The sequence below is a fragment of the Anneissia japonica genome, unplaced genomic scaffold (assembly GCF_011630105.1).
Source record: "Anneissia japonica isolate Jap-2015-1 unplaced genomic scaffold, ASM1163010v1 scaffold3174_len352767_cov145, whole genome shotgun sequence".
Taxonomy (NCBI): Eukaryota; Metazoa; Echinodermata; class Crinoidea; order Comatulida; family Comatulidae; genus Anneissia; species Anneissia japonica.
In genome coordinates, this window is record NW_022695265.1 from 23,674 (window position 1) to 42,518 (window position 18,845).

The window sequence follows — 18,845 nt, forward strand, 5'->3', positions numbered from 1 at the left end:
GACAAAATAATTACACAAAAAAACATAGGCGAAGTTTGATTATGGACGAAAAGACGATAGTTTAGTGAGTTATGGGGGAAATATGTTGTTGGGTGATTGTTTTTATGTAGGAAGGGGACGATCAACACTGTTTTTACATGGCCTTATAGTGAGCAAAACCCTCATTGGTCAAACCACAGGAATCAATGCGTGACACTGTAAACAATGCAATGTGCTCAAAATCATCTAAAGCTTCAGTAAATAACGACAGTAAAGTCATTATTTTTCCCAGAATTAACTTGAAATATGGAATTATATTCACCTCGTGAGCTGCAGACTTCGATGATACTATGTTGTTAATCTTTTTTTCAGCTTTTAACTACGTTATAATGGTTTATATATTTTACATATTTCTTTTTATTTCTAATTTATTTTTACTGTGTATTATATATAATTAATCCTTGACCATAATAATAAAAAAAGAAACGGTCAGAAGGAGCTTGTGGCTATGGCTTATACTGCCTTACTGTATTATGTTTAATAATAAAGTATCCACATGGGATTCGGTTATCAGGAAATGTGTGGTGTTGTATTTTTATGACGTTTGTACAGTAATAAAAGGACACATCACGCACCTCCACCGAATTTATTTATTCATTTTTTTTCATTTCATTTTTTTAGGCACGAGCGCCAATGATATGCCAATAAGTGAACTTAAGCACTGTCCTACGTGGCATATCCATTTATCAACAGGGGACTTAATGGACCAGTACACTGGGGTAACACCCTACTCTTATCGAAGGATGTACTGGGTTTTTTAGAGTGCACACGAGCCACACTGGGCATACGGTTTAAAGTCCTTATACGAAAAGACTTGTTCCATCACCGGAACCATTGTCGAGTGAACCTTCGAACTAGCACCGATATACAGCTGAAGGTTACGTTGCCCCTGCTTAACCGCTCGGCCAATAACCCGCCAAAATATTATTTTCGTCACATACGTTTTCAGGCAGTTTTAACTGCCAGACGATAACATAGTGTCTTTGCCCCCGAGGGGACATAGACACAAAAACCAATGCTTTTGAAATCATGTGATTTAGAATTACAAAAGTTGAACTACGCTACATAATTTTTTTTTTTTTTTTAGCTATTAACTACTTTATACTGTAATTCTTTATACATATTTCTTTATCTCCAGTTTATTTTACTGTGTATTATTATATAATTAATCCTTGACCATAAGAAAAATAATGCTTCTGAAATAATCATGGGATTCAGAATAACAACATTTTAATTACGTTATATAAATTAATAATTTTAACAGAAGGAAATACCGCATTAACTACTAACTATTTTTAACAGGAGATGCTAAAAGTAATGCCGGAGCACATCTTCATTTTTTTGTTAATTAAGGACTACATAATCATAGACCAATGTAATTTATAATTTATATGCTATTATTTTTGTAATATTTTAATTTTATTTCTATTTTATTACATGTTCAATTTCGAATATTGGTATTACATTCTTTTTGCTGTCTGTTAATTACATTATAAACACATTAATATATGTGTGAATAATGTTATTAAACAGTAATTGTTTTGTTACATCGGTAAGCCTTTTAAACCACATTTTAAACCGCATTCCTTTAATAGGCTTGCATGGGCGGTGATTGTTACAGGCATGATGTTAACTTTTATCTACGTTGGAATAATTATTAACGTATTGCGATATTTGAACCGTCCGATTAATACTATAGTATCAATGAACTATGTCGATGATATGGACTTTCCTGCTGTCACGATCTGTAATTATAATCAATGGAGAGCATCGATGGTAGATCCTGAGCTTACAGATATTATCTTCTTGATGTCTTCTTCAAATACCAACTATCCAAATGAGACGACACTGGAATACCTTAAAGCTAAAGAAGATGAAATCGACGAGAAAATAGACATCTTCAACATGACTCACCAAATTGAAGATATGCTGTTGGAATGCAAATGGAATTATATCGAGACCTGTACAGTAAATGATTTTACGCGCGTGCTTACAGATTGGGGCGTGTGCTACACATTAAACAACCCACAAAACCTTAGCGAAGTACGCAGAGTTAAACAGCCCGGTAATAATTTTGGACTATCTATGCGACTTTCTATCGAGCAAAATGAATACATTCTCAGTGACAATACTGGAGCCGGACTAAGGGTATGTATTCTTTAACATAATTAATTAGAGCAAGTATCTTCTCCTAATAACATTAAACGATCTGGGAAAATAAAAATCCTATCAAAAATATTTCTTCAAAATCGAAAAGAAATTATAAAAAAAATGAAATCAATGCACAAAAAGTTTCTGGGAAGGAAAAAATACACTTAAGAAAGTTCATTCCTATTATAGAGTCGATGTAAATTTAAGTAAGTATAATGCAGATATCATCTGCTTTAATTACAAAGCTCGTTGTTATACATGGCTGCATAACGTAGTTTTATATAAATATTTGTTCTTATTTTTCATATATGTCGATTAGTTTTTTTCTTTTAAAACTTAATTTAAACATTAAAAATGTAAAGTAAAAAATACATGATAAAAAAATCATCCAAAAGAGAATTACGAAGTTAAAAAAAATAACATGAACACCAACTCGACGTCAGCGAGATTCAAACTACGACTGCAAGGACTGCCCTCCCATGGCAAAAGGGCATAACTGACAATTTGCTGTTTTGGAGATATTAAGCAAAACGTGTAATGTATTTAGCCCTAAAAAGTGTTTTAGTATTTTATTTTATGGTTAATGTATTCAAATAGACAAATAATGTCTCTTCCAGTGTAGCACACATTTTTTTCTATAAATATTGATTTTTGTGCTCAAAATGTCAGTTATGCCCTTTTACCGTGGGATTTCTGATTTAAGACAAATGTTGACAAACTTTTGCAAAAGGATATAAGTACACAGTTTAGTTCCTTTCAACGCAATTTTAAGTCAGATTATTCAAAAATAACATTCAATATATAATTTCATATGTTATTCATGTATAAACTATCAAATAAATGTACAATAACACCAAAGAAACGCATTAAATAATAAATACTAAAATTACAAACGATTAAAAACCCATGTATAGGCTAACCAAGTATACAAACAAGAAAATGGATTAACATTAGTATGCTGTTATGTATCAACAAAGCCTTTTTGGCTCAAGGTGCTAGATCGAGGACCCTGTGGGTAGGGAGCCTTATGGACTCCTAGGGGTCTGGGGCCCAGCACAAGAGCGTATAGGCGTTACGTCACTGCGTGAAGGATGCATGCGTATGCGTATATCAAATAGAACTGCTGTTTAGTTTGAATGCGCATGTGACTGTTTCTATGTGTACGTTAAACAAGAATTACAATTATTTTTTAAATTTTATGTACAAAGTAAAATAATAAATATATATTTTGTCATGTAATTACAATATAAATTATGCCTATTATTATTAATATTACTTTTATTAGCAATTGATAATAAAATTATTATACAATTATTGTTTTTTTTATATTCTAATAAAATATTTAGAAAATGTATTATATATTTAGATTTATATGAAAAGTAAGGTGTTTCTTGCTTAGTGAACACAGTTGATTCGAGTAAACTGTGCATTTATACCTTTTTGTCATGCCATTTGCTATAAATAAATGTTGTAGTTGTGCCTCTTTACCATAGGTATTTGCTAAATAATCGTTTTAGTTGTCCCTCTTTTGCCACTGTTATTTCTAGTTAAAATGTGAATTGTTATTCTGCCATGGTTAATTATTTTTTTATTAAACAGTTACTATTTTCCCATAGTTTGTATTCATAGTATTAAACTGTTGCCATTTATAGTAAGGCAAGATTATATAGTATAAATTAACTAAAACTTACCATGTTTGCCTAACATTACCTAGACATATGCTACTGTCAAGAAGCATACTATTTAATATTGACTATCTTAATTGATCTTAATAATGATAATGACTTATTTTAAATTTAATTCAGGTTTTCTATTTTGTAAATTGAATCCCCAATTCAGCCTCTGGCTGCTAAGGATTTGATATTGTAGTTGTTTTGTTTTGAATTTATGAATAAAGATACCGATATATATTTAACCAATTTCTATTTACAAATTGTGAGTACACAAACAGTAAGAATAATAAAAATAATAAAACTTAACATGCAACCTTCATTGTAACCAGGGAGAAAGCTCTCTTCTGATTGGTTGGCTGTTGAAAGAACGTCACGCTTCAGCGTATCACAGCCTATCTTTGCAGTTTGCCCTTTTGCCTTGGGAATTTACTAAAAATTGTGTATTTACGCCCTTTTGCCATGCCCCTATCTAGCCTGGGGGATACTTTCTTACAATTTTTTTGTGTAAATGTGCAACACGATGTACTGACCCCACTAGGCTATATAACTCATTTTCGCCAAAAATGTCAGTTACGCCCTTTTGCCATGTGTGTGTGTGTGTGGGGGGGGGGGCAGAATAGCTACGGTGATGTGAATCCTCAACCTTGCAGAGAATCGTGCATTGTAGTTTATCTACCTTGTGTAATGTTATAAGTCGAGGGCGAAAATCATTCTTGTAGTTTAGGGAAATGTTGTGGTTAACATAACAGTAGCTAGTTTAAAACGGTTTAGGAAACTCAATTTGCGTTAAATTAGAAGTTGATTCATTTTATGAATAGTCAAAACATGTATAATTACGTTATGTTTCAATATGCATATATTTCATATTTTCATATTATCTGTGCTTAGACAAAGTTCAAAAGATCTAAATAAGGAAATTGACCATAAGTGCCTCCCAGGTAACTCCAGTGCAAACACATAAGAAAAGAGGATAGACGAAAAATCAATATAGTGAATTACCGGTATATCTTAAATACAATGTAATATAATGAAACATAATGTTATATAATGTAAAAATGTAATATAGTATCGTCAAATAAATAATAACAATTTTCATCACGACATAAATCAAAACCTACATAAAAAAAGTAAGTATTATTTTAAAATTGAATTTTATAAAGCTGAGTGTATACTATAATTGAATACGTTGCAGAAATAACATACATCATTACAGGCATGTTTTTTTTATACTATTAATAGATTTTGGTTCACCAACAAGGGCAGCTACCACTATTAAAATCTCTCGGATTTTCCGTCTCGCCAGGTTTCGAATCATACGTTGGAATGAGAAATACAAAGGTAACTATATTTAATGGGCCGGGAATTTCACAGATATCATTAAGTTTGACAAGAAATTCAGATGTAAATCTACATTAAACAAAACGATAACAGTTATTAACTTTTCTCGAGGGCATAGGGAATCAACAGTTCTCAGAGTGCAATAGGATTTATAGGATAAGTAGAGGTTAACGGAGATTTACACGCAATAGAATTCTCATAATAGGCCTACTACGGAAACCTTCATGTCAAGTAGAAAATGTATATAGGCCTGTTAGTTGTTTACATAGAAATATAATAAGAATACTAGAGCGCTAACAGCAATGTATTCGATGTTCGAAATACGCAGAGCTGTGTGTGTGTACCATCCAAGATGGCTGCCATAGATTCAGCCAATCAAATTTCCCCTGAGCACTATCATTTTCAATTGCGCCCTCAATTTACACAGAAAGTTCAGTACAGCTAGTTACCCGTATTTTGAAACTCGAGCGTTGCGGTGTATGGGTGTAATGTACACGATTTTAATTCTTTTTAATATTTGAATAAGATGCTCTACTTGGCCTCTTTTTGGCTACGACAGTTTAATAATTTGTCATTATCAATACTAATTATCATTAATGAAATAATATTCAGTCAGAGGGCTTATTAATGGTAATAATATGTATACTAAGCCTGAAGGTGGCGCTTTCCTACGGCAGCCATCTTGGATGGTACACATACACAACTCTGAATTGCTCCGCCATCTTGTCAGCACTCTAGTTGATTAATAGCTCTATGGTTGTTTAACACAATTCCGTATGCTGTCAAAATAACAATTATTGTACAGATGGAAAGAGGCTAGGCCAAACAAAAAAAAAATAAATAAAAAAGAAATAAAACAGGAGTTAAATTTCATTCACATCTGTTCCATTAAAGTTTCGTGAAACAGTTGCGTTCACCGGTCCGTCTTCCGTTTCGCGTAAAAGTATTTAAATTTATTCCGTTGGAACGCTAAGAACACCGTCGAACAGGTCAGTCAATCTAATACTATTTTATACCATAATGGCAGGTGTTTCTGGATGGCCTTCTTCTTCAGATGATAGCGATGAAGACATCGTTCTTGCCGTTATAATTAGCAATAAATCGGAAAAAAAAGAGAAGAAAAGTTTGCTGTGAAAGAAAGGAGTTCGGGCAATTTGAAACCTTAGTGAAGCGAAATCTGTCTACTGATGAAGATAATTTTTTCAACTACTTTAGGATGACCCCACATCAATATGGTACAGTTCTGAGTTCAGTTAAAGATGACATAAAGAAATGTGACAGACGGTTTAGAAAGAGTATTTCGGCAGAAGAACGTTTATCGATTTGCCTCAGATAATGATAAGAAAGTATATGTATTATCACCTTTAAAAATAGCCTCTATGTTTATTAAATCCAAAGACAGTAGTAAAATGTCTCTGAAAAGTAGTAGGGTCCAAGTAGACTTATTTATTCATATGTAAATTTCCGTTACGATTAAAACCGAAACTGTATAGGGTTTGGTCTACTTGTGTATGCTCGTTGATAGTAATTACTGTATTTAACATATTATTTAACAATAATATTATTTTATTATCTGTTAATACAGTATAACAATTAAATTGTATTAAAGGTTTATGAATGACAATACAATAATATCATGGTTTATTATAGGCATCTTGCTACTGGGAATTCGTACCCAACGATGTACTTCGCCTACCGTGTTGGCAAATCAACCATTTGTACCATAATATCGGTGGTCTGCCAGGCAATATGGAAGAACCTAAAGGAGGAATATATACCCATACCATCACGGGCCAAATGGGAAGAGATCGCGGAAGAATTTGACCGAAGATGGATCTTCCCCCATTGCATTGGGGCATTTGACGGAAAGCATGTGCAAATAGTGGCTCCTGACAATTCAGGGTCATTGTTTTATAACTACAAGTCTACACATTCTGTGGTATTGATGGCACTTGTAGATGCAAATTATTGCTTTTCCTTTATCGACGTTGGAAATTATGGATTTAACAGTGACGGTGGAACTTTTGCCAGATGCCAACTTAACACAGCCATGATAAATGATAATTTGGATATACCGGAGGACAAAAATTTACCAGGTTCCCCAGAGCTGGGACCCATGCCATACGTGATAGTGGGGGATGAGGTATTTCCATTAAAGGAAAATATTATGAGACCTTATCTAGGAAAAGACCTTTACGACACCAAACGTTTATTCAATTATAGACTTTCAAGGGCCCGAAGGATTTCTGAGAACGTCTTCGGGCAGCTAGTCGCTAAAATCCGAATCTTTTTCAAGGTCATTAACATGCATCCAAAAAACGTTGATCATGTTATCAAAGCTGCTTGTGTGCTTCACAATTTCATCAAAAAAACATCGGACAAAAGAACCCTCCCAGTTGAAGACCTGGAACTCGCTCAGTGTGAAGGACTGAAACCACTCCAGCAAATGGGAAACCATGCAGGAAGGGGTGCAATAGAAATTCGGGATGCATTTAAAGATTACTTTAACTCCCAAATGGTCAGTTTGCATGGCAAAGACAAGTTGTTTTGGTCACGCCTGTATCTCAGATGTATTAAAAAGCATAACAACATATACATTAATGATAAATTTGCATTTATTGTATTCTTATGTCCCTGCCACCTTCTCCAGTGTGAACTGAACATACACAACTAATCTCTTGCATAGTAGTATGGCATATTATTTAGCATGACAAAAATGGTGTGAGCTTTAAATAACTTATAATTTATGTACATATTATGGTTGTATAAGGCAGATGCAAATTAATTAGTGCATATCACTAACTTTCTTAAATATGCAACATAGTTTAACATGTATTGTAGTCAACCTATTGATGCTGATATTAATAAAAAATACTCACAATCAAGTCCAAATATCCGACTTTTTCTTGTCATTTTTATAGTCTGCATTTGACTTGTCGTACAATACGGGATCTGTCTCTTATACACATCTAGATGTGTATAAGAGACAGGTTTAATGTTCTGTAAATAAATAAAGAAATTGTGTAATAAAATGCCTCTGGCGGGACTCGAACCTGCGACCTCTCGCTGTCAAGGCGAGTGTCATAACCACTAGACCACGGAGGCTTCATGGTTGAACAGATTCAAATACCACCAGATACACTCTATTACACAATAGTTACGGCTAGACAAATAGGTGCCATATAATATAAATCAAGGTAGCCGTTAACATTGTTAAATCATATATAAATCATCATGTAGTCCTGTAAAAATAACCAAATAACCGTCGAGAACATTGTATTACACAATGCTACGCCTCAAGAGGGCGTTCGGCCAGATAAATCGTGCAATACGGCTATAAATACTACAGGGTAGCCTACGATGTTACATCATGTCCTTATTTAAACACTGTACATGTACCTTTGCCGATTTATATTATATTTATTCAACAGTGTTAACCGCTAACTCGCTTCAATATCATATATAATATACGACAGCTTTTTGTAATTTTATATTTGCTATACTAACTGAAATATTGGTTGAATCTTTGTATACATGCATAATAATCAGTGTTGTTGCTATGAGGTCCATATTAGTCATTAAACATTTGTTTTTTTTTGTGTAAAGCACATGATGGTTTTTAATTATGCATTATATAAGTAGAACTTTAATAATAATAATAATAACAACAACAATAATAATAATAGTATTAATAATAACAAATATAATAATCATAATAAATAATAATTTAATAAATAATGATAATGTATAGCAAATATTGCACATTGACCTTATGTGCATTGCACATAAATTATAAAGGGCTAACATAATAATAGTAAAAGCCTAGGCCCAGCCTAGATGCAGACTTACTCTCTGTGTGCTAAATGCACCTGCAGGAAACCAAGATGGTCCACCCATTTATATTTTTTCCTTGGTTTTGCGGCCTGTCCACTATTTGTTACGACAGAATCTTTCCACTTCTTATACGAGTCACGTATGCTTTCAAATTTTGTTTTGGCAACAGAATCTGAAAATGATGTTAATCAATCTATTAATTTCAAATATAGCCTAAATAAACGACCATCTGTAAGACGTATCTTACTGTATACACATCTAAAATCATAAAACTGGCCAAATGTATCATATGGATTTGAGAACAAATGTTGACACAAATAAATAGACTAGGCCTAGGCTAGTTTCAATGTAATTTTAAAATATTTTTGGATTTGGGCCGACAGTAGCTAGTCCTAGACCTAGCCTCGGCGCAATGCACTTTAGTACACACTAACCCTAACCTTAACCTCAACATCAACTGCACTCTTGCTATGTTATTGTTATAGTTATAGTTAGGGTGGAGTACTAAAATGTATTAGCGTCCTAGCCTCTAGGCTACCTACTAATCCTGGCCTAGCCGAGGCCCAGGTACTACTCTAGCTGAGGCATCGGCCTACCTGCAACCTCCGCCTAGCATGCCTAGAGATGCTGATATTAATAAAAGATACTCACAATGAAGTCCAACTTCTCCGGCTATAGCCCTCCAAATATCCGACCTTTTCTTGTCATTTTTATAGTCTGAATTTGACTTGTCGTATAATACAGGATTACCTTCGATTAAGAAAAGTAACTTTTCAATTTTTAAATCATACTCAGAATTAATACTCTTCGGCTGCTGCTCTTCGAAAAGTTGATGTGCGAGGGCGGGAAAAAATTAATGAAATTATGCAAATAAGGTCAAGAAGATAATGCAGCTGATTGGTTAAATTTAAATGTAAACCGGAATATATTCCGTCCCGTTTCAATCGGTCTCTGATTGATCCGTCTCCGTCCGTTTTTTATGATAACCGTTTGTTTTTTCACGGAACGGACTTAGTGCGAATGCTTTCATTCTTCAACATAGTTTCAATTTTTTTCACGGAACGGACACCTATTCCGTTCTGCGTAACGGAACAGGTGTGATTGAAGCTTTACGCTACTAGCCTAATATAATGGAGTTTTTTTTTCGAACCAGTCTGAAGTGTTTAAAAAATTATATATTTTGAAAGAGATCATCAATTGTTTGAAATAAACTTCTATACAAACATATATTCCACGATAAAAGTTGGAGTAAAATATAATTTTAAAGTGGACAAATTTTAGTAAACACATATTTTTTTTCTTTTTTTCTTTTTTTTATATTTTAAGGTGGAGAATCTCGAGCACCCATACAAATCAAATTGTAGAAAACAGCCTTTGAAGTACGCACAATATTACACTGTGCAGGCCTGCAACTATGAGTGTTACGTTGATTACGTTATTGAAAAATGCGGCTGTCGAGATTACCGAATGCCTGGTATAACAAATTTTCATTTCATTTTATTATTTGTTTTTGTCTGATAAAAGTAAAATACACAATCTGAAAAGTGGAGAGACCAGGGCCATCCAATCACCCTAGCACTGCTGGTGGGCTGATTTTTTCTTGTTATAGATAAGGCAGAGTCGACTGAGGGAGCGATCTGCTATCATGAATAACCATTGTATAATTATAATTATGTCGTGCATAGTTTAAGGACGTCGTGCACTATTTGAGCCTTGCACAGTTTATAAACTAGTGCATGGAAATATTGCACAGTTTGCAATTTGCAAACAATTTGCAATTTTGTTAACGATGATGTTCGGTGAGACGTTAATTACTAACAGTGCGATTGTTTGGTTGGCTAGATAGGCCGAGATGTAATTCATAATTTAAAAACTACCCTTATCAGTTTGTGTATCATTTAGTGAAAACTAACTAGTCATTGTTGATTTAGCACCATTTAAGTTAACAAAAAATAAGAAAAGTAATTAACTGAATCATAAATCAACAACCATCAATCAATGAATCAACCAATTAGTCAGTAAATCAAGTCAACCAATGAATGAATCAATCAACCAATCAACCATCAATTAATAAATTATGCAATTGATAACTCAGTCAGACAAACAACCAATCAATTGAACACTCAATCAACTAATCAATTAATTATTGACCAATTATTAAATACATCACTAACATTTTATTAGGTCTTTTAATATTATGCCGTTAATAAAACCACTTTAATTTGTATCTAGCTTAATATTATTATTATATATTTTTATTATTCTTTATATCATATTATTCTTTTGCAGGTGACGTGCGAAGATGTAGCCCATACGAATCAATAACTTGTATTAATAACGCTTCAAGTAAGCATGTATCTTAATGTATTGTTTAAAATTGTTTATATGGGCAGAGTTATCTAGAATTTGTATGTATTATACAGTAATTGAGTAGCAGCTCAAAGTATTACTATTATTATTATTATTAATATTATTTTTTTATTATTATTGTTTACATTATTATTATTATTATTATTATTATTATTATTATTATTATTGTTGTTGTTGTTGTCGTCGTCGTCATCATCATCTTCATCATCATCATTTTTTGGTTATTTTAATTATATCAATACTATTTTAAATTCAATTGTCAATAGATGTGAGTACAAAATATTTTAGCAGCAGTTATACTGAAAATTTTGGTGCTCATTGCGCGCCCTCTAGTTTGTAGTAGCATTATATTTATATATCAAAGATCTTATAAACACAAGATAGCGTTCTCCGGGATTTACGCGTGCAAATTCTGTAATAAGGCATGAATGGCGCCCTCTTGCTAAATTGGAAACTTTTGACCCTTGAGTATTACTTTTTCTCTTCGGTAATAGCGCATGAATGGCGCCCTCTTGCTAAATGGGAAACTTTTGAACCTTGACCGACGCTTCTATTTGTTACGCGTAAATCGCGGAGAACGCTATCTTGTGTTTATAAGATCTTTGATATATATATAATTGTGTTTCAACGAAACCCGGAGAGTCGGACCTCTTGCAGTTCTAATCTTTGATAGTACAGTAAGAAGCATAAACATGTATTTGTGTTTGAATAACTTGGCATTAGTTTAATATTCTGACAGACATAATTTCTCCGAGTTATCGCCATTTTTGACTCAGGATAGACGTCGGCATCCTTATTGAGCTTGTAAAATATCTCTATCCTAAATAGGCCTAAAATATTCCTATTTAAACTTCACTTTCTTTAATCTATTAGAGTTAACTGATTCATGGAATTTCTTTAATTAAATTTGAACAGATATTCTTTGAGATCCAATTTACCTTGTTCTACGGATATTGTTTTCTATTACCACTTGTCGATAAACGACGATGGGCACGTGTCAGTCTTCTTCTCCCCTAGTTCAGGTGTTATACACTAGCCTAGAATATTCGTTGCATTGTGCGATCATTACCCTCGCCGAAGGAGAGGCGAAAAGTATTGCAATAGCACCTGTCTGTCTGTGGTTTTTCTGACCTTCTGGTCGCAAAACTCAAAATTTACTGAACCGAATAACCTTAAATTCTAAGACATTGGCAATATTACATGTATCTCGGTCCTCCTTGATGCTGAGCGGAATTAAGATGCAGATTTTATAAGGTTATCCATTTTTCATTCGAGTCGTTTGGCTAGACAAGGTTGACTCGAGCGGATCGACAGTGGACCGACTCGAGCGGACCACGTGTTAAATTCTGGAAGCAGTCCTGAGGCCTACCATATCGTAACTCGTTTGACGGATAGATTGGAATAATAACATATTAAAAAGTGTATTCTATAAATGCAAAATAATACATACAGTCGATTAACTTTACATATAATAAGTGCACCTTTCCTGCTCGGCTACACTTCACCTGATAAGTATGTACTGTTAGTAATATTACACCCCTATAATAAAACAACTTGTCGACTATATAGATATGGCTCAACAAAGGACGAGGGTTTGTAATCTGAGATTAACTTGTTTGCTCACGAGCCAAAAAATAAAAAGTCAAGCAAACCTTACACTAATAAAAGTTAATTAGTGCAAGATTTGGGATAGGAAAACAGCACTGGGAGTTACAGGGATGGTGTCATGATTGACTAAAATTAATTTTATATTTCTAGAAGATTTTATTCACGAGGATTGGCAGTGTGACTGTCCAACAGCATGCACAGCTAACATGTATGATATAAGGGTTTCGTCAACGTACTGGCCATCGACATACGTTACAAATCTTTATCTAACGCCAAGGGGAATATCGGAGTCTGAGGCAAGGTAAATTAGCAAGAGACTGCGAAGAATGTTACGATATAATTGTATTACAGATATGTGTAGGCTTATGAATCAGAGTGAAATCGATGGTGTATTTTGCGTAGGTTATCCCAATGTCTCTATGAATGTTTCTTCGAATATAGGTACGTAAAATAGAGAATATTTTTTAGAATTTGCAAAACAATGGTTTGATTACCTCAAATGAATATTACCTGTCATGATCTTACCAATAAACACATTTGCCAGACAGACTAAAGGGATACAATATTAAGTTCACCATAAATACACACTCTTTAAACTATTGTTTTTATCCTTGCTATTCAGTTTGGGATCGCTGCAATGGAAATATCACAAAATAAGTCCGTATTTATATTTTCAATAATGAAGCCAGAAAGAAGGATTATCAATAACAATAACAACCATAAAATGTAATTTGATTAATTAGTACAGGATAATCATAAGGAATCCGCTATCTTGAAAACCGCAGAAATGTATTATCTATGGCTCTACATAAGCTATGGACAAACAGGATGTCAGTTTCTATAAATTTGCTTTACCAGTATAATTACATGACTACTAAAGAGGTTTTGAGGTCCACCTGCAAAATGGATCAAGATGGCTGCTGTCCATTTGTTTTAATATGTCCAATTTAATATAGGCCTATTTGGAACTCGATAAGCTAGAAGGACAAATATGGTGCAATATCCCCCTAAATTTGCCATTAACAAACTGGAATGGTTATTGTAGAGTTTTAAAATCATACTGACGTATATATTCAAGATGGAAACTGTCCACCAATTTTGCTTTAACAATACACTGATATGGCTATTGAAGTCCAACTGCTGTTAGCCATCTTTAAAATATTCAAAACTGTAATATTTCTGGCACTAAACGAGATAGAAGGGCGTAATAAAATGTAGTTTCCTTTAAATGTTGACATTAACAATACACTAGAAAATGGTATTTAATGTTGCTTATAACCTATAAATGCAAGATGCGAGAAAACCTATCTTGAAATTTCTGATATAATTTACCTTAAAATCTTGTCTTTTCGGGATAAACTATCCTGGCTTCCCAACGTAAGATGTCTTATTCCGTCGGTGTGACAAAATTTGTTTTGAATTTGTATTTTTCTGATAAAAAAAAACTATACCTTAGAATTCCTTGTTTTTACCTAATTAAACTTGAAATTCAATATTCCGAGCTGAGACAACTATATATAAGTTGTTGTTGTAAAGATTGATAAATCCTCCTTAAATTTTATCTTTTAGAGACAAAATACATTGGTAATGTGTTTTTCTTTTCCAAGATAGAATATCAATAAATCATTAATTATCATTCCTCGTTCCAAAATAAAAAACAAAAAACAAACAAACAAACAAAACAAAACAAAAACAAAAACTTTGTCGGAATTTTCCTTATGTTGAAATAAGCTATCTTGTGAATACTTTTTTTTCCCAATATAATTCATCTTGGAATTCCATCTCTTAAGATTTCGTCTTTCCGATATAGATTATCTAAATATCCCACATTAAGGATAAAGCATTTAAAGTTTTGTCTCCAAGAGAAAATATGTTAGAAATCTATCTTTTCAAAGATGTTATCTTTGAATTTGGTCTTTCCAAAATACATTTTTTTTAGAATTTTGTCTTTCCGAGATAAAATTGAAATACTATTCAAGATACTTTATTTCAAAATTATTTTTTTCTGAGAATGAGATGATCATCTTGAAAAAATTGTCTTACAACAATATTACAGCATTCTGTAGTGTTTATTTTAAATAAGTTATGTAGAAAATCTGCCCTTCAGTAATAGCTTTTCCTGTAATACGTCCTTTGGCGATATCTTGGAAACATGGCCTATTATTACCGTTATTCCTCACTTTATAAGTAAGTTCATGCCTGTGAGCAATTCAGCCTAGTTCAAAGCTGCAAGTCACAAGACTCACAATTCTTTATCTTAAAGGTAATTTGTTTTCAGTTGCAAATGTCTTTATAAAACTATTTTTTTGAGGACGGTAGCAATATCATACTTTAGATTATTAATCTTATATATATGGTAATAATTGCAGTATTTGGCCCTGGGTTTCGCAGGCTGATGATACACCAGGGGCAGTTCAGGAGAGGGTGATGGTCGCCAACGTTTTGACCCCACCCAACCCCAAATAGTTTTTTAGAGGGCAACAAAATCTACAGATTTGCTAAGTAGTCAGCAGCTTGTTTTGATTTCATTCTCAAAATGAGGGTGACAAGACAGATGACGGTTCCCCACGCCATTTACACCTATTTCATTTTCACAGATATGCCCTAGTACCACAGAGCCTCACAGGCGGTCTTTTTGAGAGCATCTATAAAACAAACTTTACTCTTAAACTATAACTTCACCTATTCCCAGATGTAACTCGAGTTAAACTTACATTCGTAAAGGCATGCAAGCTTCGGCTAAACGAATTCTAGTTGCAGTACAGCTTCAAACGAAGGGAAAGCACATGCTATAAATAAAACTAACCAAACAATGCGTATGATTTATTCATGTTAGTATATCAAACTTGATGCTATCATCAATATTGATGAGAGGCCGGCACAATATTTAATTAACTCATAAGCCATGAAAGACATATAATAACAGGACCAAGTTTAAAACTCACCAACCGTACAAGCCTGGGTAACTAAGCACGACCGTCCTGAGAATTGGAGAATGGTAAGCGTGTTGTTCGAATCCTCAACAAACTGTCTTCCGCTATTAAATATAGTGGAGCGCTTTATTTATCCATATCTACTCGAAATATACCTATTTATTGAATATCAAATCACTTGATATCACCCGTTCTACGACCTTTGTTCTAGCTGTAGCTAAAACATAATATTGACCTCATAATTTATGTTATTGTTTATTAATATCTGTATCGCGGTATCGTTATCTTATAGTTATGTTATTGTTATTGTTTAATATTATTTAATATAATTTATATTCATCTTATACAATTCAGCATTGTTGTTATTGAGAAGTTGCTTGATTAGATTATCCAACTACAATACTGTTGTTTGTTATTTGTATTACACAGGAAAAATTACTTGGACGTAAACATCTATTTTGAAGAGTTGAGTTTTGAGAAGGTCCAGCAGATTCCTGCATATGACATTGGAACACTTTTAGGTATTCACTGTTTTTTTACATACCGTGGTTCAGGAAAAGCAACACAATTTAAAATATAAATAATAATAATAATAATAATAATAATAATAATAATAATAATTATAATAATTATAAATGTTAAACTGATATACCGTATACTTGAGTGAGTTAATTAATTTTTATTACATTAGTATTTACATGTAGAATGCATATTCTATGCATTAATGCACACACATCGCGCAGTTACATGCGCCTATAGTAACCACGGTAAAATGCTATAAAATGTAACACTGTTACTTGTAGTCGTCAAATAGACTAATAAATTGAAAAGTCTTTGACTGACTTATAGACCACCATCTAATTCAAGACCCCTCTAATTTTGATAACAATTTTACAGTATACTACTTTTTAAATACCAATTGGTCACTTCCTTAATAAGACTAAGCCTACTTGTTTCGATTTTTTAAATAGTATAAACATAGTTTATTTCACCTCAATTCAATCCAATCATGATTATCTTATTTATTTGTTAACCTTCTGAAATCTTAAAATAATATTCTGTGCATACATTTAAAGAGGGTTCCCTGTAAATAGATATAAGTGATTCCACACAGCAAAAGCTAGTTTAGGCCTTCTGTGGCTGCACTGTTGCCCAAGAAAACAATAGCTTTATTGTAGGTTGGAATGCACAAATGAATGTTGATAACGTCCGAAACTCAACTTCGTCATTGAATTTTCGCGCAGTACCTTTAGGCTGTAACGATCAAGAGGAAATAATCATTAAGAAACTGTAGATAGCGGTAGCTTTTACTAAGAAGAAATAGGAGTTTCGAACTAAGCAATGCGCATGCGCAGTTACCAAATAACGTCCGTGAATTATCTATAAACATAGTGAGCATGCGCTTAAAAATGTTAGACAGCCAGTGAGCATGTGTATTGTGTAAGTGACATTATCGAGCCATGTCGAGCATGCGCATTTACCAAAAAGACGTCTCAGGAACCAAAGAGGGTATTATTACCAAAAAATCGTCTTAGGATCCAAACAGCGGCTGTGAAAATAATGAGAATTCGAGCGGGTCGAAAGCCTCTATTATGGCTCTCTTTAATAATAATAATAATAATAATAATAATAATAATAATAATAATAATAATAATAATAATAATATTAATTTGTTAGATTTATATAGCGCTTAATGCCAACAAAGCTTCTAAGCGCTTCACATTACTACCCCCGGTCACTGGATTGAAACCCCGACCTCAAGGTGGGGAAACCAAACCGTTCACACTGTACCAAACCACTTCTATTATTATTATCATTATCATTATTATTATTATTATTATTATTATTATTATTATTATTATTATTATTATTATTATTATTATTATTCCACATTTAATGTCGAAAAATATGGTGCCTTACGCTGAAGAGGGTTAGGGTAACTATTATCGAGATATCGTACGGTACCCATGTTTTATCAACCCATAAACAATAGCCGCTCACTGGCGGCAGTATTAGAAAGGCCTAGCAAAGCTAGAGGGGGAGGGGAATGGATACAAATAAATAAATAATGTGAAAATTAATATTATTATTATTATTATTAATATTAATAACAATAATGGTAAAAAATGCGGTTTGGCTCAGTCGTTTTCATTCTGGTTGTTGAACTTATAGTCAGCAGGAGTACAATCAAATACAAACAGTAACATACCTCATGGATGAAACAACGTAAAAGATTAAGAGATGAGATCGATATATATTGGGGAAGAGTGAAATTGTGCAACACAGCAGGAGAAAAAGATTGATTTGTCGTCGACATCCTGAAACATTTGTCCAGCAGTGGACCGACAATAGCTGATGATGAAGCCTCTGAAGGTTATCAACGTGGTCGAGCATTGAGTCTGGGTGACAACTTAATTATTTATGTTTCTCAAACCTGCTTAATGTTCAGCAAAATATACCAGTACATAAGCCCTATGATATTTGCTATTGTCAATATTTATGTTCTTAAGTGAATAACATTATTATAAAGTGCTTACCCAAACTTAACATGACAAAAGCATGGATAATGTATGTAAAGTTTTAAATTAATTTAGGAAGTTTAAAGATAAGAACATTGTTCCATTTATTAAGAAATATAAAGGTATAAAGATATCTCACGTGGATCTTCATTGATGTTCATCAATTTTTCTCAAACCTGTTTATTGTTCAGCAAAATATACCAGTACATAAGCCTTATGATATTTGCTATTGTCAATATGTTTAAAAACATTAACAAGTGTTAGCAAATAAATTATTACGTTATAAATATGTATGTATAAGTGTGTATTTATGAATATTATATATATATATATGCTGTCTCTTATACACATCTAGATGTGTATAAGAGACAGTTACTACC

General features: G+C 33.0%; 1 protein-coding gene and 1 non-coding gene across 2 annotated transcripts in view; one reads left to right on the forward strand and one right to left on the reverse strand.

Annotated features, from left to right (window-relative positions):
- Positions 1-1,665: 1,665 nt before the first annotated feature.
- The window catches only part of LOC117101457 (acid-sensing ion channel 4-A-like), a 35,084-nt gene continuing 17,904 nt past the window's right edge, over positions 1,666-18,845 (forward strand). Inside the window, exons 1-6 of the mRNA XM_033241434.1 lie at positions 1,666-2,187; positions 5,103-5,201; positions 10,362-10,509; positions 11,325-11,381; positions 13,164-13,314; positions 16,376-16,467. Of these exons, the coding sequence (XP_033097325.1) occupies positions 1,666-2,187; positions 5,103-5,201; positions 10,362-10,509; positions 11,325-11,381; positions 13,164-13,314; positions 16,376-16,467 (1,069 nt within the window). The remainder of the gene's footprint in view (positions 2,188-5,102; positions 5,202-10,361; positions 10,510-11,324; positions 11,382-13,163; positions 13,315-16,375; positions 16,468-18,845) is intronic.
- On the reverse strand, positions 8,234-8,306 carry Trnas-uga. The gene has a single exon. It is a non-coding gene; the product is annotated as a tRNA-Ser (tRNA).